This window comes from Ischnura elegans, chromosome 3, assembly GCF_921293095.1.
Source record: "Ischnura elegans chromosome 3, ioIscEleg1.1, whole genome shotgun sequence".
NCBI classification, from domain to species: domain Eukaryota; kingdom Metazoa; phylum Arthropoda; class Insecta; order Odonata; family Coenagrionidae; genus Ischnura; species Ischnura elegans.
In genome coordinates this window covers 102700406-102723602 of record NC_060248.1, presented here as the reverse complement: position 1 = coordinate 102723602, position 23197 = coordinate 102700406, and the positions used below count along the sequence as shown (strand labels likewise).

General features: G+C 35.7%; 1 protein-coding gene across 2 annotated transcripts in view; it reads right to left on the bottom strand.

Annotated features, from left to right (window-relative positions):
• The window catches only part of LOC124156267 (prolow-density lipoprotein receptor-related protein 1), a 217868-nt gene that overhangs the window by 92595 nt on the left and 102076 nt on the right, over positions 1-23197 (bottom strand). The window contains exons 21-35 of one of the 2 annotated variants that reach the window (XM_046530694.1): positions 22236-22481; positions 21920-22120; positions 19377-19581; positions 18718-18888; positions 16374-16618; positions 16127-16255; positions 10966-11193; positions 8435-8827; positions 7631-8071; positions 7375-7506; positions 6370-6501; positions 6201-6224; positions 5362-5627; positions 2210-2361; positions 1997-2096 (exon numbers count right to left, since the gene is read on the bottom strand). In XM_046530694.1, the coding sequence (XP_046386650.1) occupies positions 1997-2096; positions 2210-2361; positions 5362-5627; positions 6201-6224; positions 6370-6501; positions 7375-7506; positions 7631-8071; positions 8435-8827; positions 10966-11193; positions 16127-16255; positions 16374-16618; positions 18718-18888; positions 19377-19581; positions 21920-22120; positions 22236-22481 (3065 nt within the window). The remainder of the gene's footprint in view (positions 1-1996; positions 2097-2209; positions 2362-5361; positions 5628-6200; positions 6225-6369; positions 6502-7374; positions 7507-7630; positions 8072-8434; positions 8828-10965; positions 11194-16126; positions 16256-16373; positions 16619-18717; positions 18889-19376; positions 19582-21919; positions 22121-22235; positions 22482-23197) is intronic. The other variant, XM_046530696.1, reaches the window with a different exon arrangement.

The following is a 23197-nucleotide window of genomic DNA, read 5'->3' as shown; positions in this document are numbered from 1 at the left end:
CGGGAAAATGGTGCCGCGCTTATAATTGTCTCTCTTCTTCTCTGCTGACTTTTCAATTGAAATTAATTTCTTTGCTCTTTCCACACTATATTTATTTACGATTATGGCGCGACAATTTTTTAGTGCTAAAACTAAGAAAATCTTTTCTCTATGTCAATGATCCTTTGCCTAACTTTCAATACGGCGGAGAAAGGAACACGAAAACTAAATGAGGTGACGGTACAGGTTTTTGCATGTCATTTTTTGGGAATTCACGCTAGCGAACCAATACTTAACCACGTTGAGAAATGATAAAACGTCTCTTGTAGGAAAACAATCAATGTGGATAATAACGTTTCTATCTATATTTCTCCGATACTGTAAGATGTTTCTCCTGTCGTTTTCCGGTTGGAACCTTGCTCCTGTCGGCATAAAATGAGAGAAACATACTATATGAACAGGTCACCTCACACCCGGTATGAAGAATACAGTCCTGATGAAGAATTAAGTCTTTTATGGCAACGTCTGCGAAGATGATGGAACACAGCAGTCGGACGGAGAACTCAAACAGAATTTACTTCAAATATTCGCCAGAAGATAATCACATCCTACGTTATCTATGATCGTAATTGAATCTCAGTGAAAATAGAGCACATTCTGCTGAAAATACGAAGTAACTCGAAATATTAACTTACGAAGGTTATTTTGGAAACGGGCTAAGACCCTTGTTTTTCTTTTTTTCTCGTCACTGAGCGATAGAGGGCGACATAAATGGCGGTTAGGCCGGCTGCCGCTAAAATTCCGTGGGTGTCAGAAACAAATATCTATCGTTTGCATACTTAATAGTAGCTATTGGCTCCTAACCACAAATTTATAACTGTTAATTCTTGCAAACTTGTTAATAAACATTGCAATTCATTATTTGATTATGTTTTCTAAACTGGTCGGGAATTTCTATAGCGATCGTTGATGTTGAAGTATGAACAAGAAATGGGAATTTTACGGTGATATAATTATTTAACGATTTTTCACATCATAAATCGATAGCAAAAAGCCTTTTCTATGAATTATACCGAGAATAACCACCGAAAACATTTAAATAAGACCACTAAAGACAAAAAACGGCGGAAGAAACAAAAGCGAACATATTTTCGTGACTTATGAAAAAGGTTTGAATTTACGAAACTCGATTTTACGAAGTGCCAATTTTCCGGTCCCACTGACTTCGTAAAATCAAGAGTTTACTGTATTGGCTCCTAGACCTCACAATTCTTATGCGAAAAAATTTTAGCGTATCATATCTGGGGAATTTTTTCCAATGGGAATGCCAAACTATGGCATAAATAAGAGTTCCTGTCTTCATCGACAACAATAGCAGCAGTGACGTAAATCCTTCTCCATTTTTGTATCTTCCCGCATTTGCTTTTCAGCTTCGCTATGGGGTACGGCCCAATGAATGCTACTTCCGCTATGACAGTGCTCCGGAGCACCTAGACGCTACGTTCGCAACGAGAATTTCTTTTCGGATCAGTCAGGAATAAAATCAAAATGGTGGAAATGAACGAGGGTGGGCAAACTGGGATTATGAAATCGAAGAGATGGTTTTAATTATGAATTGAGGCGGGCGGGTGTCGCCTGGGCATCGTCATCGCTGAAACATTGTCGCAGTAACAGGAACCAAAATGGTTGTGAACATTGTTCTCTTGGACATTTTCGTGGAAATGTCTCTGATGCTAAAATTTGATAAAACCGTAATCACATTTAACAATATACACACCATTTTATACTTTGTATGGACTGACTGTATTACTGCCCACAAAACAAACAACCTGCAACGCCTGCCGCTTCGCCTTTTTTCTCGCACTAAATTTAAAAGACTTGACTTTATCGCGAAGCGAAGGTGCGATAAATGAATGATGATCTCAAAATTTTTGTGATGTTATCGCGAAATGATGTCAAATGGGGTGACGTAGAACGAGGACTGTATTGTGAAATCCAAAGCCTGTGCTACACTTGCCTGTATGTCTTTCAGAGAATCACCGAGGCCACGTCGCAGAACTTTGAAGTCTGTTAAGTTTGACAAGGGAGCTTCTTTGATGCTCCCAGATAAGTGGGTTCTGTGATAAATAAAATTAACATTCATTATTGCAATGGTCAAGCAAATTCAGTAACAACAGATGTATAATTCAGCTAAGAAAATAAACAGGAACAAAAGAAAATATTAACTTACATGTCTATCCAGAATATGCGGTCATTGTGGATTGCAAGGGCGTATGGATTTTCCAAATGAGTACGATGAAGAAGTTTTTCCCTCACTGATCCATCAAAATTCATCCTTTCGATAGAATCCATACTAGAATCACACCAGTAGAGTTTGTGGTCCTTGAAATAAAAACACCTCAAATCACAAAACATCAGGCAAAAAGAAGGATAAAAGTCAACATATTATTGAAAAATATGCTTAAGCAAAGCTTTTTGACAAATGCGAGCATTATATAGAATGTATAAAAAGTATTTTCAAGCAAATATGTAATCATCATGTACAGTCACTTTCAAAATTTTTAGGACAAAGTTTGTGATACCACTTCTGCTTCTCAAGGAATTTATTTTCCCTTACTCTTTTTGTTTTACTCGGTTGCTCACTGAAAATATTTCATGCATGCGTGAAGATACATTAACTCAGAGGGAGATGTTACTTGCAAATTGATCATTCTGTTTCAATGTATGGCAGATTTGATGATTATTTCATGTGCATTTACTGCATACTTGCCCCATTTCACCACTGGTTTGTATTTAAAGTATTATAACACTTACACTACAAGTAGTTTGAGTGGCCTTGAGGAGTGAGCGTGCGACTGGGATGGCAATGATTATTAGATCGAGTTCCTGGCACGGAAAACTTCGCACATAATTTTTATTTCAGTTCGTTCACTCATTTTGTACTTCTTTATATATTTCAATTTGCTGCATCAGATCCTATACTTATTTTTAACTGTCAATTTGCAAGCCACAATTAGCAAGTGACACCTCGAAATATTTTTGGTGAGTAACCATGGAAAATAAAAAGAGTAAGGAAAACTAAAATTCCTTAAGAAGCAGAGGTGGCACCACAAACTTTGTGCTAAAACTTTTGAAAGTGACAGTACATTTATCATACAATATATTTGACGACCAAGATAAATTAGAATTATTCATTGTATACAGGCAGTCCCCGACTTTCGTACACAATGCGTTCCCGAAAACTTGTACGAAAGTGGAATGTACGAAAGTCGAACCATTGACTTCCATACTAATTAGGGGTTGCGTTCCAAAAGAGCGGAATATACGTACTAAAACCTTTTTTTCGCGGATTTTATTTCAATGGACTTAATTTTAATAATACGTCAATAAAACTCCTCAAATCATCTAATTTCAGTCGAAAGTATGCTGAAAATGCAAATAAAAGTTTAAAAAAACAAGAACTCCGTTGGCTATCGAGTGAAACTTCCTCTTGGCGTTTAAGTTGACATTCCACTTATTACATCCACTATAAATAAAAAGACATATCAAGAAGCATAACAAAATGTAGTTGTCGAACCCGCACTCTGGATACCTTTTAATTTTTACACCAAAATTCGACATTCGGCAGGTGAAATTCGTGATCGCGTTTATTTCGCAGGTTATTCAAAAAAGACAAACGGAATTCGGCTGATATTTTGTGCAATATCGTTTCTGAAGGTGTACATGAATTAAACAGCACTCAAACGAAAAGAAACACAATTAAAAAGACGATTTTACTAGTTTTATTGAAAGCTATTTGATGATGTCTAGTCAACTTCTATTGAAAAATATCTCCAATGAAGGCTTTCTTATTCTCTCGATAAAGGAGCCTATTGTGGGCAGTCTCTCTCCCAAATAAATCACCTAGATTAGAGTCTACTACCGACAATTCCCTTCATTATATACGTTCGTTTTGTTCGCATATGCTGCCATTTGAAACAATTGAATGTTGGGATGTGCAATAAACATCGCGGGAATTTAAAAAAAATTACAGACCAACGTCCGAAAGTCCGAATTTAGCGTACGAAAGTCAAGTAAAAGGTGTCAATTTTGAACGTACGAAAGTGCGAATTGTACGAAAGTCGAGTGTACGAAAGTCGAGGACCGCCTGTATCTCCAAATTTTATGGTATGAAAAAACTATTATTAGCTGGAATGATTTTTGCAGAGACAGAAAGCCTGTAATTCAATCTATTTTCTACAAATTTTTTTCTACAAAACTTCAGTCAATTCCTTTTTACATGTCATGTATCACTTTTGTCTACCATTTCACAGAAAACTCTCAATGGCAAGCAGGTAGCAGTGCAATTTCTTCTCTTTCAACTCCTTGACAGTTACAATATTTGTTCCATCCATGTGTGTGTTCTTCAGGAAGCCAGGGACTTGGATACCATATTTTACAAACAAGTATTTCAGGGTTTATACAAGAAATTAAATAAAAGAATGTTGAGGCTAAGTGTTGAAAATAAATTTTGTAGAATTAATGATTAAATAGAAAAAATAAACTTTTGTCACAATTTTTCCAAGTTCTAATCGAAAGATTGCGATCACTCAGATATGACATCCTCTCACTCATTTCAGGTCTCCCGAGAAGGATAGAGGCAATGTGAGAGAGTTTAATTGTTGATAGGGCAACAGATCATTTTAATCATCCTCATTAAAAAGAAGAGACAGTTCTTGATAACCAGTTAGTAGGTACCTTTTCAGCATTAAATCTTGCTTTTTGGAAGTTAAAACATGTGATAGTTAATTGCAAAATGATAAGCTTAAGTATGATACCTTCAAGAAAACTCAATTTAATGCAGTGATGGGCTTGGAATTCCATTGCCAAAGAAACAAGTGGGGGTAACTACCATCTATGGGGGTGGCTACCACTAAGGCTGAAGTGAATCTAGTAAGCCACCACAATACTTTTCACAATAAGAATTACAAGGAGTGCCTTGGATGAAGAACTTCAACTTTTACTAATCCTCTCATACATCGAGATGTCATATTTACAAAATCTACTCTTCATTTCCTGCATCAAATGATGAGAAAAGGTAAAAGTCTGCTCTAATATAAATATGACTGGGAAAAAGGACTGCCATTGGAAAGTAAGAATTGATCTGAATCGTTGCCGAAAACAAAGGCCCGGAAGGGAGAGAAAACAAGTTCTACTGCACAACCTTATGACTCGAAAAATCAAGATTTAAATTAGAAGCAAGTAACAGTTAGCTGAATTATTTTTTGAAATTCTTCTTCAAGTTGCCACAGTGACTATACCTTAGTTGTAGAGTCAGAATATTAAACTTTGAGAAATGTAAACAACCTCAGAGGATGACAAAAATAAATAAAGATATCTCACCCTATAATCAATTGCAAGGTCATTAATATGACTGACAGAATCATTAGCAAGTACTCTGCGGTGGGAACCATCAAGACAAGCACTCTCTATCCTTGGAGTAGTCTCCTTCCCCCAGTCACTCCAAAACAGAAGACCATCAACAGGGGAAACTGCAATGCTCATCGGCTTCTCCATTCCTCTGCCAGCCACCACAACATACCGGTGGGATCCATTCAAATGAGCCATTTCAATCACACCAAACTTTGGATCAGTCCAATATATGTTGCCTGAAAGGAACACATTTAAAATAACAGTTATCAATACCTGAACATGGAGTGAACGGACAAATTTAGTCTAAGAAAACAAAAAAGTAATTTTTATGATGGAAAGACAGAAAGCTAAGAAAAAAACTTCCACCAGATTAAGTAGTAAACTGATCACATGCTCTTCTCTATGGGTGTACCACCACAAGCCATTAGGGCATACTAATTTTTCCTATGACAACAACAATCAATAATTGATAGCTTTACGAATTACTTTAAGAGAGCAGTCATTGTAAGATGGAAATGGGAAATTTAATAATTTGGATAGTTAAAACCATCTAATTTGAAAATATATTTTACAATACAATTTCACAACTAGGCTAAGACAAAGAGTCATTTACAAGCGGAGAAAAATGTTATTTATGAATTATTTCCCATAGAGCTAATTAAAATACATAACTAGACCTAACAAAAAGACAGATACCATACAAATGCAAAGCCTGAAGTTCTAGCTTTTACCCAGATACCTCAAAAGGAAAGTATGTGGTATCAACATTGAAATAATAGTCTCATTAGTTATGAATTCATGATCCCTACCTCCAATCCAATCAACTGCCAAACCTGGAAGTAAACAAAATTATCATGAAAATTCAGAAATATCCAGCAATGAAAATTATCACGCGATTTTGATTTGATTATTGTTAAACTGTCGGATGTCATGTACAACTTACATGATTACTATCTTATAATAAATCACACAGCTTACCAGTAACCCAGTCCACAGCAATGCTATCAACAGATTCAATATGTTCTACAACAGTTTGCCTCCCAGTGCCATCTCTTCGAATTCTGGTGACTCGGCCATGATCACTATCAACCCAATATAGATAATCAAGTCCTAGAATATAAAGAGACTGACTTACACAAATATAACTTGAGGCATTACAATTAAAGCATTACAAAGCCAAAATACAAGAATGATCTGGTTAAAGAAAAGCTTAATGAGCATCTTGAGGAGATTTTTAGTTAGTAAGTATGTTGTTAGCAACATTCATATGAACGATATGCTATTATTATATGTATTAATTATAGTATATAATGTTACACTAAATTATATGCAAGTTTTAGGCATGTTATGCATTAATTAATTTGTTGATTTAATACAGTGCCTTCCAAAGTTATCATAGTGTGTGTGAGGAAACCCACTAAACATTTACATTTTTCTCTATTGCTGGTATGAATAAAATGATGAATAAGTTTTCTGCAGTCATTATCACGGGGGCCAGTCAAATATCAAATTGAAATCTACATACTTTCCATATTATTTAAGTAAATTTCCACACCAACTGATAATTTCATTTGTGGAATATTTGTGGTTTTTGGAGATGAAACACAATTGTAAGTGGTAAAAATTTGTGCGTTAAAAAACTTTTCACCCTAAAGACTTGTTATCAAAGTTTATCTTGTCATCCAAATGAAAAATTTCAATCACCAAATTCCTACTACTCTCCCAAATACTTCCAAATGATTGTGATCAGTGTCAAGAACACCTGCAGTGTCTTGGAAAGTATTAATTCTCACCATTCACCTATTCTACCATAAAAGGAAGACTTTTTACATTTAAGCCTTGACTAAATATCTTAGGCGACAAATTCTCCATATTATGCTCATTATAATATTGACAACACCAATTTCTACCAATGATATTGTACTGCAAGACACTAAATTAAAGTTATAAACTTTAATTAAAATTTGAGCCAAATATACTAACCAGCATGGAAGTCAACACTTGTTGCCATTGAGACTTTAGATATGGGAGCCAGCACTTTTGAACTATTGTCTCCCCCGAGTGGCAAGCCTTTGATCTCCCAGTTGATGGAGTAAAATAGAAATTCTTCAATCCCTATGAAAAAAGAAGATAATGGAAATATTTTGCTTATAGAGTACTTATGTGCGTGTATGCATATACATATATTGGTAAACTACGTAATCAAAAAAATTAGTATTTCTTCCATAATATTAATTACCTATGCACTTGGTCTCATCAATTGGATCATTATGATATCCAGTGGCACATTTGCACACCCTCTCATTTATAGATATTGGGAGACAAAGATGTGAGCACCCTCCAGCCCTGCCACCACTTGACAGAGGAGAGCATAAATTCGTCCCAGTTTGCAACTCGGGATCATATACTCGAAGAGCCAACACCCCTCCAGTGTTGTTGCGAAGCACTTTATCATCTTCACCGGTGGTCTTGTTTGCTGTATGGATAGCAGAGTCATTCCCATCAGCATAATAAAGAAGGCCATTATATACAACAGCAGCAGTGGGATGAGCTAATGATGGAAGAGGGACTGTTTTCACTTTAGCAGTGCCGCCAAATGATTTTCCATCAAATTCATAATACTGTATGAGATTGCCATTCACCCAGTAAAGACGACGATCAGTCATGTCCACAGTAAGACCTGTAAGAAACATAATTTCACATACAATTGCAATGAAAGAAAGAGTTATAAATTCTAATGCACCAATCAGATTTGAAATATCTTTTGAACATATTAGTTTGATAACAGCAAAATTAAAACTTAGCGTCAGTTATGGATGTATTAATTATTAATAAAATTGATTGTTTCAAGTTTAAGAGGGTGGAAATATTGTAAATTCACACTGCAAAAGTAAACTTTGTAATTCCCACAGTTTATTTCAGACTTGCACAACGTTTAACCACACAGTGGTATAATCATTTCTTTTTCTGCAGGAATAAAATAATCGAAATGACAGCAGCATTACTATTAACAGCTATATTACACACAAAAAAAATAATTTACTTGTAGGACCTGTGAATTCCTGATCGTCTGCTTGGAAATGAAGTGTCTTCCGCTTACTGCCATCCATACTGGCCATCTCGACCACATGAACCCGATTAACCCCATTCTTCACTCCACTCCAAAACAGCTTCCCTCGAACTGGATCCAATGCAAGAGAACGGAAGTGAGTCCATCCCTCTTTTTTCACAGGTGGAACTGTTGTTGTGACAGTGACATTAGCAGAGCTGTCATCTTTCTCTTCATCTAAAATTTCTTCACGTTCTTCCAAAATCACAGATACATATTCTCCTTCTAAGTTACAAACGGTTATAAAGCTGTAGTCCCCATCATGTGAAGAGATGAACATATTTCCAGATATCCAATCAATCGCAAATCCAGTGGGATTATCTATGGCTGCAAGAGAAAAGGAAAGAGATCAAATCAGCCTTTGTATTCCTGTTTTCTGATAAATTCATTTCATTTTTCATATTAAATATTTCAATGACTCTAACATTCAAAAAGTCGAAAATGCGGAAGTATTTCACTTCTAGATTTTCCAATCGTCATCAAAATAGAGCAACAAATGAATAATTTTATAAAGAAAGACAAATAATACTAGAAAATCGAAAGCAGTCGGCAAACATTTCATTATTTCAATGGGGAACATGTACAATTTTCTTAAAGTATTAGAATAAGAAGGTCCCTGCCTCAAATGTACTCACTGAAAATTTTGAGGATGAATAATGTGTTTTAGCTGAGTTATAAGTCTTTAAAAATCTTCATCTGCTGCTTGAAAACACTATGTCATCAGAGCGTGATGTCACAACATGGTATCCACTGATGACAGACTGAAGAAGTGGATAGAAAATTGGTCAATGTAGGGGCTCAAATGCAAATTTGGCGAAAATAATTGCTGTTTTAACGTCAAACTGCACAGTGTGAATATGTAAGGCTGCCAAGGCGTTGTTGAAACAAATAAATTCAATGTCACTCACTACCATGATGAAAAAATTGCATCCATGTTCCCCATTGATTTATTTTGAATTGTTTGGGGAGATTTGGCAAGATTAAATGAAAATAAGTTAACTGTGGATTGTGATCTTTTTTACACACCTACAACATTTGCTTAATGGAATCAGTATATTGCAGCATGGATATTCAATAGGAAAAATGGTGAAAACCCTACGGAGTTAAATACTTTATCTACATTGTCAATGGGATATGTGTAAATGTAAGTACACTCTTCAATTAGGGTTAATGTAGGATTTTATCGATTTGCAAGTTTTTCTTGCATGGCCACCAAATTAAGGATGTATCACTCATTTCCCTTTGTACACAAACCCAGAAATTTACCTAATAGACTACCCATTTTAGGATCAAATATAAAGGACGGTGGCTATTAACGAGAATAAGTACTGATTACGATTAAACCCTGGGGAAAAATAAGGAATATACAAGAAATATGAGGCTTTTGGCAAGGTAAACTAAATATTTGCTATAGTGATGCCCACAAAGTTAGCTGCATGTCAACGGAAAACCTAAAATTTCGACTCCTTTCTGCAGTGGGTTTCAGTTCAAAAACAGTTGAAACTTATTTTTGTGTCCATCAAATACATTTTTTATTAACTTTTAATGATCATTTGGATCTCAACTCCGGCCAATTGGGGAAAACTATCTAAAACTATTTAAAGTCCTGTATGGTAGTTATAAGTAAATACAAAATATAGAATTTCAGCTTACAATGGATGTATAAAAACTTAATGGACAATAGATAAATATTTTAAAACGTTCGTAATGTAACTTTTATTAATCACATTATTATTTACCTGCTTGCTTGTACTCCACGCATCACACTAGTGACAAAGCAATCACAGTTTTGCAGAAAATAAGTCGCCAAGAGGGAGTCGATCAAAAGTAAACTGTCGTATTGTGCCTTCTTAAATCCCTCTTAAGTCAATTTGTCCTTTCAGGAACTACTTCAGAGCTCGACAATGATTTTTACTTCAACATCTTGCAATCAAGGCTCCAACACTCTATACTCTTTTAGAAAAGTGAATGGTTAACCATGTGATGACGTCAGAAGTCGTTTCAGGACGAGTGACTTCAACCGATATTAGAGCACTTTTTATTAGCATTTAATGAAGTTTGTGGAGTAGTAGGAGAGTTTTGGATTATATATTTGGACTTGTGAGAAAATGTCTATTCAATGTCACTCACTACCATGATGAACAAATTTCATCCATGTTCCCCATTGATTTATTTTGAATTAATTGACATGGAAATATTAGGTAATTAAATAAAGCAATCTTTATCATGCCAACATTTACAGAAGTTATACTTTCATCATCGCTCTTTCAATTTATAACAGAAGAAGGGGACACGCTGTGGAAATATAGGCATTACGTTTAAAGATTACTTAAAAAAAACCTAAAAACTCAATTGCAACCAATTATCAAGAAAATTAGAGGAAAAGGAAACTATTTATTTAATCAATTGTTCATTTAAAGAGAAGGATTAATTAATAAGAGGGTTATCTTTAATAAATCACTAACCTGTATCCAAAACAGTCTGTGTTACTCCTCCAGTAAGTCCATTCCTTTTCACCTCATTGACTTGAATATCAGCCCAATATATATTCTTGGTGCTCGTGACAAAATCCAACTGGGATGGTGACAACACTTGAGGAAGGCTAATGGTTGGTATTGTATGGTAGTATGGTGCTCCTAAATCAACTCCCCGGATCTCATTTGGGCGCGAGAACAGCAAAACCTTCTCGTTCACTGCAGCGGGAGGGGAGGCGGGAACAGGCAAAAAGAAGAGATTCGGAGAAAGTAAAGGAGGATAGGAAAAGAGGTAGCAGCAAGAGAGGTTAAATCACCAGATTCCATGGTCAAGGAGAAGTGGGAGCAAGAAGCAAGAGCCACACACCAAAATATGATTTGTTAGCCATTGCAAATGAGGTGGGGGAAAACATAGGGATTAACCAAAAAAAGGAGATAAATACAAGGAAAACCAGTGGAACCACCAAGGAAGATAAATTAAGAAAATCAGTGATTGTAAGTTTTGTCATGATTTTTGCATATGCAAATGTTTCCATATGTACAGTTTGCAAGTGCAATGAGGTAAGAAACCAGACCATTTTTCCAATTGGGGTACACAGAAAAACCAAACCAGTTTTCAAAATAAATAAAACCAGGACAGCACAGCAGAGTGAAGCAGTATTCCGTTTGCAGGATAAAAGGACAAGGGACAAAAGGAGAGAAAAGAGAGAAAAGAAAGAAAAGGTGGATTGGTGGAATATAATAATGACGAAGAAATACAGAGTTTGCATACTTCTATACGAAGTCCAAATTGAAAACTATTATATAAAGAAAAACAATGTAAACTTTACTTTGTTTTCAGAGAATTATATAGTTGATGTTTCAGCTTTGCATGAATTGCCATATGGCTAGTGTAATCAAGACATGTGAATCGTGGTAGTATTACAAAAGTTCCATGGATAGACACACTAAACTGAATGCAACCCTACTAAAGCAGGCATTACACATGGCCAGCAATGGTGATTTCGGAGACATGGTCATAAGATTATAAAAAAGAACTACATACATAGGTATGCAGAATTTTAATCTGCCTAAGAGAAACTTCTTTGATGGCCTTTTCGATTTTTTAAGGAAAATGACTGCAATAAATTGACTGATAAAAAATGTATACATACCTGGAAGTAAGGCAAGTAAATGATTTGCAAATAGCTGCTCCTAACACAATCAATGCAGGATATATTCCTCCATTTTTAAGCTCAAATGTCATACAATCCCAGGGGGCAATTATGAATAATTAAATGAGGGAAAATGCTAGTCTCGGCATTAAATATTATCTCCTCAGATTACCATCTTAAGCTCAGGCAAAAAACTAATGCTCAGAATTTTTGTTGGCAACCTGACTGTTGGTGTTAAAATTGGCAAAGTAAGGAACTACACCCCAGACAATTTCAGAAATCACAATGAATTTTAAAACCACTGAGTCATAACATTCTGATTACAGTGGAGCCCACTTTTAAAAAATACTACACGTAACAAATTTATATTCACAGAACACTCTTATTAATAAAGAGGTCTAGCATATAAAAATTTGAAAATTTATTTGAATTTTCCAAATAATAATTCTAACCTAATTCCATCATTTTCACTCAAAAATATTCACAAAAACCATGACCCACTCCTACTGAATTGCTGCAAGAATGCCAATAAGACATGTTCATAAAATGAATGTTTTTACAAATCATGTGGAAAGAACTGAAACATTTCTTTTTCAGGAAATGCTAGCAGGAAAAAAGAAAATAACCATAAGCCAATGCTATGGTGATATTTTTGTTCATGGTAAGGTTAATGGCGGTTCAGAATATTAAGTATAGACTTAAAGAAAAATATTTGTTAAAAACTATACTGGTAAGCAAGAATGATTATATGGATATCCACTGGATTTCAGTTGTACAGAAAGCTAGCATTTGAAATTCCCTCCTTCCAAAAACCGAAACTCACTGAACTATCTCACCAGTTCCTATCAAAAATGCCAGACTTCGACCACTTCATTATCACATTATCCGCACTAAAACTCTATTAATATGAAAAATTAAAACTCTACAGTGGAACCTTGATCTATTGTTTTTCAGGAGGATGGATGAAAAAAATGATGAATGCGGGAAAACGATCAATGCAGGAATGTTTGGCTAGGTTGCCTATGTACCAGGAAACACTGGATTTTGGCACATAATTATGATATTCATTAACGGATTCAAACAAGATTTTAGCTGATAACCAGAATATTAGTACTTATTATTTAAAAAAAAACTTAGGTCATATTGTTGATTCAACTTGTATTTCTTTCAAAAATCCTAAAGGAACATGCCACCTTGCTAAAAAATGTTTGCACTCCACTCGGCATTTGCACAGCTATTATGAATTTCTGCCTCATGTAAAAATTTTTATCCATCAAATGCCATTTCAAGGACACGTATTTACAAGAGCAATGTGCCCTTTATGCCTAAAACAACCGCTTTCTCCAACGCAGCGATTGGTTGAGAGATGGATTACAAAGCCAAAAATAGTTTATTAGTTGAAATTTTCCTTTCTAACAAGTAAATTTTTAATATAATTGAGGCAATGTGTAAAGCGTGAACAATGTTGTGTTAATCGTCAGTACCATGCCTACCTGATCCTCGGCTTCAACCCACTTCTTGTTATCACTCGGTATCTTGCTCTACCCCCACCCCAGCTAGCCAGCATGTGCTAGCGGACAACCTAAGGCATTGCAATACTCACGCGCTACTAGCCCTGATTCTTTTCTTCATGTTCAATTATTTTCAGTCCATTTTTTAAAGTTCTCACTTGTTTCTTCGGATGGACCATGGTCCGAAGATGGATAAAATGAAACCTGACTTTATTAAACATACACGGAAAACACTCGCTAGTTTAAAGTCAACCCACCCTGGAAAGTACGGAACCACTCGTACAAGGTGAAGTTCGGAACTGATGCTATCGCGTACGGCGTATGCAGAGCATACTGCAGAGGGTGAAGCACGATCACATGACTGCACCATGAAATTTTTTGTCCTAAATAGAAGACAACTTACCCATTCTTTTCTAATTAGTGTAGCGCCACATGAGTAGATGAATTCGGATTGTTAGTACGGAGAAACAAAATATCCTGAGAAGATATCCCTAAGAGTTACTCAGACAAGTGAGACTTGTAGCATAACTCGTAAATTGTAACCCGATGTCCTGTTTTCGGAAAAAAATGCCGTATCAACTGCCGAGAAGCTCAGCTGCGAGATTTTTCCAATTATTTCCTTGCTTAAAATGATTAAATAAGGCTAGAAATATGTCATGTTTGGTCTCATTCTTTTTTTAATTACGTGCCCATTACTAATATTTCAATCTAATAAAAGAATAATACCAATTGCCGAAAATTATTGTCAGACACCTTTGGGCTAATTGGTGATTCATCCAGCAGTTGACCTCCAGAAACTGGGAACTTTGAAAGAGATAGGCTGTAAAAATTCATTGGGCGAGAATCAGAGAGGCGCAATACATATTTCTATTGTTCTCCTGTAACTGATATTTTCTTTCGAAGCTAAGGTCTTCGTATCATAATCTCTGCGCAAGCTGAGACCATTTGTTTGATTTTGGAGAGGAGGAAAGCTTCAGAGGGGGGCAGGTGAGTGCTGAATGGAGGGGGACAGTGGATCTTGAGAATTGCGCTAATGTTACTATCCCACGGCACTCAGCTTCTCCCTTTGGTAGTTCAATCTCCTAGGGAAGATTCAAACTATATGTCTATCGTCATTAGCCACATATAACACATCGTAAACACTTTATCTCATTTTCGTCAAATGATAGATGCGGGAAAATAATACGATGGGACCGCGATCTTCAAACGATCAATGCAGGAAAACGATGCTTCAGGTAACGATAGATGCGGGAAAAAATTACATTGTCTTTTTGGAACTTTATTTGGGACCAGGAACGGCGAACAATGCATGCGGGAAAACGATCAATGCCGGAACAATAGATCAGGGTTCCACTGTATTTAGCATAATTATTTTTAACAAAATAGACTACATAGTTGGCCCATTTCACATTGTACCTGCATGCCTTGGCAGCTTAAAAATAGAAGAAATAACACACATAATTTGATCCAATTCAAATTTGATAGATGGACGTCCAAATTTACAAAACTTATGGTAGAGGTGTGACCCTAAACTATCATCACAAAACAAAATTGACTCACCTTTCGTTGCCCGCAAGAAATCTAGTCATTTGCAACTTGACTGCACTTGAAAAAAATTTATTCAACTTCTAATTATAATCTTTTTAATGCAACTACTTGTGCTTTTTAGCCAAATTAAAATTCTCAACAATCGCCTTTAACTGCCAGATATAAATCTAATTTGCACATTAATGCCCTTTAAATTAGCATGCCTATATGGGCATATGGGCGTTCGAAGTTTAATTTATCATCATGACAACAAATTAGTAAAAAGTTAAAGTAATCATTTAAAATTTTAAACTGGGGTTGCCTACATTTTTTCAAGTGCATTACTTCCACAATATCTCACCAGTCTCAAATTACGAATATACAACACATTTCCATGAAACTAGAGATGAGTCGAATAGCATTTTTCTCGAATTTGAATGATGAATACCTAATTTTTTTCCGAATACCTCACTCAAATATCAAATACTACATTATTGAATATGCATTTTTCCACCAATTTCAATTACAAATGCAAATTAAGATAAAAAATGCTGAACACTTGGCAAGTCTTTCTACATCAATACAGCTCCCCAATCCTGACGCAACTGTCACCCACTATTACATCAAACTTGCGTGCATGAAGCACTGCAATGCTTTTGTTCTTTCTTACATGCTTTTTGAAGGTTATATTATTCGTAATGCTTTACTGCATTATTTGAAGACCTAAATTTATATATAAAATTGACAGTACTGACAGTACTTGAAATTCGAATAATTGATAACTTTGTGTCATCAAAAATTGAATAGTGTAAAAAGCTCAATATTCAAGGTATTTGGTGATTCCACTATTTGAATGTCCCATCTCTACATGAAGCCCATGATTACCATTCCTAATTTGAAGTCCTTGCTGCCCTAAATACTTATCCTTTGAAGACAATGTTATCCAGGACTGCAACTTACCAACACAGTTTCTACGGTCATCAGAGAGTCTCATCACATGGGGGCAATCACATTTGTAGGTGTTGTTAACGTTGATTAGGCAGAGGTGAGAACAGTTTCCATTATTTTTGCCACATGGATTTTCCACACCTTTGGCCAAAGATAAGAAAATTTCTTATATAAGTACCAATATTGAAACTATTAACTATTAACTGAATTAAGTGACTGAAGAAAATTCCTAAATAAAATAATGAAAATCATGACCTACCCCGTGGTTGTCTGCTGGGATGTAGAATCTGTATATCAAAAGGCTGGGTTAGAGTGCGTTGAATAACACTGACATCTGATCCATTCCATTTGCTAGCACGTATAACTGAATTTGTGCGCCAATCAGTCCAATAAACATAGTTCTCATACAGTGCAATAGCAAAAGGGTGAGATAATGTCTCATGCCCCCTCATCACTTCTCTATGATCATCTCCATCATAAGTAGTGGTGTGGATTGAATCAGACCTATGGATAAAGAAACATAATTATATGATCGATTTATTGACTGTAAAAAAAACTGCAATTATAATGCGATTTATTGATTTTTATTCTTGAGATGAGACCATTCCATAGTGTTTGCAATTTGAGCATCTGTATTACCACCTCATATAACTGCACGTTCACAAATCCACACACAGTTGGACATCTGAGGCACTTCGGCAAACTGATTTATTCAAACAATACTCAAACACAAGGCCATAGGATGAGAGGGAGTCTTGGAGATTATTAACCCCTCTAAACATTTGGGATATCTTATAGTGAGGCCCCTCTTCACAAAGCCCTCTAAAATGCGCTCCTGTTCTAAATGAACCCATAAGGAAAATTTTGTCTACCTACTGACTAATCTCCACCACAGCCATGCCATAAAAGCACCACTGGATGCAGCCTTGCAACCACAAATCCGATGCAGTGGTCATGCAGAAACACAAATTCAGACGAGTATCCTGAACCCCACCCTGACTCTTCCTCAAGTTTTGTACAGACCTTCCCTCGCCAGCTGCTACCATACAGCCACCACATACAAGTATCAAAACTTATTGCAATTTAATTGCACAAAAGGTTATGCTCAATTTTGACGAAACAGAAAAGGTTTTCCTGAAGCACGCTGCATGCAGTCACATTAGGTACATGGCAAAAATATACAGTAAACTCTCAATTATACAAAGTCAGCGAGACCGTAAAATTGGCATTTCGTTACATCAAATTTCATCATTTCAAGCCTTTATATTAAGTAGCAAAAAAAGTTTACTCTTGTTTCCACTGCTCTTTTTTATCTTAAGTAGCCTTTTTAAAAATGTTTTTGGTGGTTATTTATGCTAGAACACTTAGAAAACACTTTTTGTTTATGATTTTATTCTGTGAAAGATCATTAAAAAATCATGCAACCCTTTAACTCCCCATTCTTTACAATTAAATATCAACAATTTTAGCACTTAAGAAATTCCCGTCATTTTAGAAAACTAATGGGGGAATTAGTTCACATAATGGGGGAAATGGTAAGAGTGCCACAAGAAAGTTCATGGTAAGAGTTGGAAGTGCCTCTTCATTACGAGTAGCCTGCAAAATAATTTGGTGGTACATAAATAGAGCCCAATATTTAAATACTCCTTCTCCTTCATCTTCGTCGTCACTGCTGTCATGTCTAGTCCTAGCCGCTGCTCCTTCTCCACAGTTACTTAGTTGCTTAGGCATTTGCTAGGTACCAACTGAAGCACTTTGCACATTCATATATCCTATCATCCTTTCGTAATATCCTGCTTTGCATAATCGAGAGTTTACCATAGTGAATATGGTGAATACTAGTGAATATGGACTCCTTAATCATATTTACTAGCCCTAGGAAAGCAGGTCTAGTCTGACCTCAACTGACCAACTCCAATTCACGGCTGTACAAGGGAGCTGAAGGGACTAGGAACTCTAGAGGGGTGATGCTGTGACAAGGAACATGATGAAGTCGTCTGTAACTAGAGATAGAGATATTGACCAAGGACAAAATGCAGTCATGGGTCAACTACCTTGATGAGAGACTAATGTACCCTTATTCTACTAGTACTAGATGTAGCAAAGCCCAACATTTTACATGAGTGATGTCAAAACTTTGATGAACCTCAAATGTTTACCTGTATTACTTGTTTTTCATCAGTTCCTGGATTTTAAATTATTTGATTTAATGGCTTTACAAATTACTTCTTTTTCGGAATCCTATGAAAGGTTCTGATATTTTGAATTTTTTACCATTTGTATACATTATCATGAGAATTTCCAATGTTCTTGCCATGCAATACATATAATATGAATAAAATGTTGCCAATATTATAAACTAAGAGGTAATTATGTCAAAGACAAATTTGAGGAAATCAGTTAATGTTTTAATGCATATCTCTTAACTTTAATTATGACTAAATCAAATGATATATGAAGTGTCTTCAACTTACTTAATCAGAGATCAATCCCAAGAGTTGATTCAAACTGAGCTTGCATTGCAATATTAACTAAGCTTCACAAAAATGAACATCATAAAAGCATAGAAAATGCCACAGTAAATAAGTAATGAGGTTACTTGCCTTGCATCAATCCAATATATGCGCTTCAATGCATAATCCAGAGTTAAACCATTTGGCCATGCCCCATCAGTGATATGATCAACTCGAACTATCACTAATCTTCCTTCCCCAGCCATGCTGCAGCGTTCAATTCGTGGTGCACCGGCATCCCAATCCGTCCAAAATAAGTAACTTTGGAAGAAAAAAGAATACTGAAATGAATTCATCATTTTCCACTTGCTGTCAAGGTAGCAGAGAAGATGCAAGAAATTTATAGACAAAATGGCAATTCCTTCTGCCAAATTGTTTGGAATTCCATAAAATCATTGTATATTTTATACTTTTATAAAAATTATTATTTATACTACAATTTTATATTTTTAAGTAAATAACTAAAGAAGAATAGATGATCATTAACTCAGAATGCTAAATTACAGAACTACACATTTAACAGAAGAGTTTTCTAGAAGTTTGATGGTCTAATTTTTTTGTCCCACATGCAAAATGTAAGCCTTAAGAGCAGTTTAAAAAAATTACACTTAAATTGTTATTCTTCTTATTTCATTATCAATAAAAACTTATTTTTACTGAAGATCAATTACATCATGAAAAAATAATTTAATTTCCATAACATAAACGACTCAACTTATCGCAAATATAACGAGTTAAAAGAGCCATACCCGTAGCGTGGATCCAATGCTATGGCACGAGGAGATTCCATGTCCCCAGCCACTAGTGTACGTCGGAAACTACCATTCAAGCGAGCAACTTCAATCTGATCCAAATTACTCTCCACCCAATAGAGATTTTCTCCAATCCAATCCACAGCAAGACCCTCGGCTGTAGCTAATCCTGTTTGTACCACTACTTCAATGTTGGCAAGAGCTATAAAAAATAATTATAAATAAATCAATGTGATGATTACAGTGTGACTACATTCATTAGTACCACAGAAGTATTTTCCAAGTAAAAGCTACTTTCACTGAATTTGGACTTATTATTACACCATGAAGTACCTATTTATTATTTAACCTTTCTTTAAGCACTTCAATTGAAATTGATTCAAAGGAATTTGAAAATGATAAGTGCATTAACCTGTAATGCAAAAATTGAACTTGGCAATTCTAACCTGTTGTGGTATGTATATACCTAATACTGAATTGTTGCTTGCATATTAATAAGTCTAATTATTGACAGCATGTAACTTGACGTGCCCTATACATACCGTATTTCTCCGAATATGGTCCCCCCCCCCCCCTAATTTTGGGGCTTCAGTTTCGGGAAAAGTTAAAAAAATGCATTTGAATATAGTCCCCCCCTTTACTTTTACCACATACATTTTTGGAAAAAAAAGGGGGACTATATTCAGGCATATACGGTATATGTATTTTGTACAGATGGGTCGAATAGCAGATTTCTCAAACACGAATATTGAATTCGAATATTAAATCATTGCTCGAATATTCGAATACCTCGATTTTGAATACCTCGAATTTCGAATAACTCGAATACTAGAATTGCGCAAAGCATATTAGACGAACGTTTTTTCTTCTTTTTCCCTTGATGAATGTATAAATAATAAGGCATACAGTGGAACCTCGATCTATCGTTTTTCAGGGGAGACGAAAAAAAAAAACGATGAATGCGGGAATGTTTGACTTGGTTGCCTATGCAGCAGGAAACCCAGGATTTTGGCGAGTAATTGAGATTTCCTTTAAAGGATTCAAACCGGAATTTAGCTGATTAATGGAATATTTTAATTTTATGGAAACAATTTGGGCTTATAGCTTATTCAACTAACATCTCTTTCAAATATCCTAAGGCAACACACTACCTCACGAAAAAATGATTGCATGCCATCTCAGCTTTTACACTGCTACGATGGATTTCTGTCTGATGTATATATTCTTATCTACCAAACGCCATTTCAGCGGCACCCCCATCTGATACTCGGCTTCATCCAACTTCTTATTTTCAACAGGAAGCTTGCTTTACCCCCACTCCTGCTGTCAAGTGCTAGTGGACAATCCGAGGCGTTTTGCAAAATACTCGCGCTTCTCCACCGGATTTTCTTCAGTTATTTTCAGTCCATCTTTCGAAGTTCTCACGAGACAAGCAGATGAATTCGAATTGCTAGCAGGGAGAATACAAATATCTTGAGAAAATATCCCTTCGTCTGTGACTGTGACAATAGAGATTTATAGCATAAGTCATAAATTGTAACTTGATATATGTTTTCGAAAAAAAATACCGCATCAACTTCCGAGAAGCTCAGTTGCGAGGATATCAAGTTTTGCTAGAAAGCTTAGTCTCTGTCCTATTTTGACATTTATTTCTTTGCGTAAAATGCATAAATAAAGTCAGAAATACGTCGTGTTTGGTCTTATTCTTTTTGAAATTACGCGCACATTACTAATATTTCAATCCAATAAAGGAGTAATGTTAATCGATGAAAGTCGTCGTTAGACACCTTTTGTATTAATAGATGACTCATGCAGCGGTTGACCTCCAGAAATGGGGAACTTCGAAGCAGGTAGGCAGAAAAAGGTCAGTGGGGGAGAAAGAAGGAAGGGTGAAACACGATTCTATTACTCTCCCGTAAAATGATATTTTCTTTTGAAGCTTTTGATTCATGGTCTTCGTAATACAACTTTTCGTTTGATTTTGGAGAGGAGGAAAGCGTCGGAGGGGGGGCCGAGGGCTGATGGATGGAGGGGGTGGCTGATTTTGGGAATTGTGCTACGTAGTTACTATGCCACGGCACTGAGGTTCTCCTGGTGGGGGAAATAGGGGATTTTCAGTTCCCCACGTTGAACTCTTTTCACCGCTCTAATCCACGAATTTGATGTAATTCATCAACTTGCATAAAACGGCATTAAAAGACTAGAGTTCTCTACATTTTTCCAAGTTAACTATCAATTACATGTATGCGAAAGTGTATTGCACGAAATCCAAAGTATTCGAGGTATTCCAGACGGTACCTTTAGCATAACTATTCGAGACCTCGAATATCGAATACTTTCTAGTATTCGAGGTATTCGCAGATACTATTTGCACATCTCTAGTATTTTGTCTTCAATCTACAGGTTATTGGTCAAGTAAATATATTATTATTATTTAATTTAAATGCTGAAAATAACATTGATTCAAATTCATTAACACTGATTCATGAAAACAAAAGCAGGAACTCAAATGACTTTTGAAAAGAAATGTGTCAACTTACAGCCACCATGAAGTGTTCCTTGGTAGATCTTGTCATCTATCACGTCAGTCCAATAAATGATGTTGCCATTGGGTGTGTAGTAAAAATCAAGAGCAATTGTATTCTTCAAACTGGATATGAGAGCTTTAGCAAGAACAGTTCTCAGGTCAATACTTCTGAGTTCATGACGATTACTAAATATAACCATAGGGACACTAGGATCTAGAGACGAAAGTGATAAAATATAATTCACATTTAAAAAAATACAGACATAGATCGTTCAAATAGAAGTTGACATGCTAAGATATCGTTTACATTAATAAAAAAAGTTCCTCACCATTACTGCGGCATGTAAAGTGATCGGGTTCAAGAGTGTAATTAGCAAAACAGGAACATTTATGTCTGTACTTCAATGGTAAGCAGAGCTGTGAGCATGTTCCCCATTGACTACATGGGTGGGCATCAATGCAAGTAGTTTTATCGCGACTAAGGTTTAGACCAGCAGGACAGTGACAGACAAATCCTTCAGGTGCATTGCTACAAAAGTGACTGCATTCTTTTTTCCGCTCACAAAGTGCTTCTCCTAAAAAATAATTGTATTAATAAAATAAACAGTCATATTTGTAAAAGTTATCACAAAAATTAACCTATTTAAATAAATCTCTGAAAATAATATGTAACGAGCTTCAATTCACAGTTAGTTTTCAATAAAGGCAATTTTAACATTGACAATGACTCCAAAGCACTGCATCAAACAAGTAACTATGTATGCAGTGTCTAATTTTTAACTGGCAAACAATGGCAGTGAAGATTTCTTGGGTCTCGCACTGGGTAACATCGTCCATACCCCTTTCCGACGTTTCGATGTACAGCTGACTTAAGTCACATAAAAGATTAAGATAATTTGGCCAATAAAAAGTCAGCCAATCAGTGAAGAATCAGTAGATTGCTGGTAGGATAAGTGGGGTGAGTTACTCGAGGGACCTCTTCCTTAGCGAACATGGTGGCTTTTGTTTACATCAGGTGATTGGATCAACATCGACAAGTTTTCATTGATTTCTTGAGAATGTGAGAAGATTTCATCAATATTTTGTTGATAATTTCATTTAGTTGCATAAAAAATAAACTATTCATACTTCTGACACTTCTACATAACTATTTTCACAGTCCGATTTAAACCTACTGCATACAGTGACCTTCGGAATACGATTTCTATTCACTTTTATGATTACATAACACAATTTTTTGCTTTATCTACTGTGGTTGCTCTTTCATTAAAATTCATATTCATAGGTATAG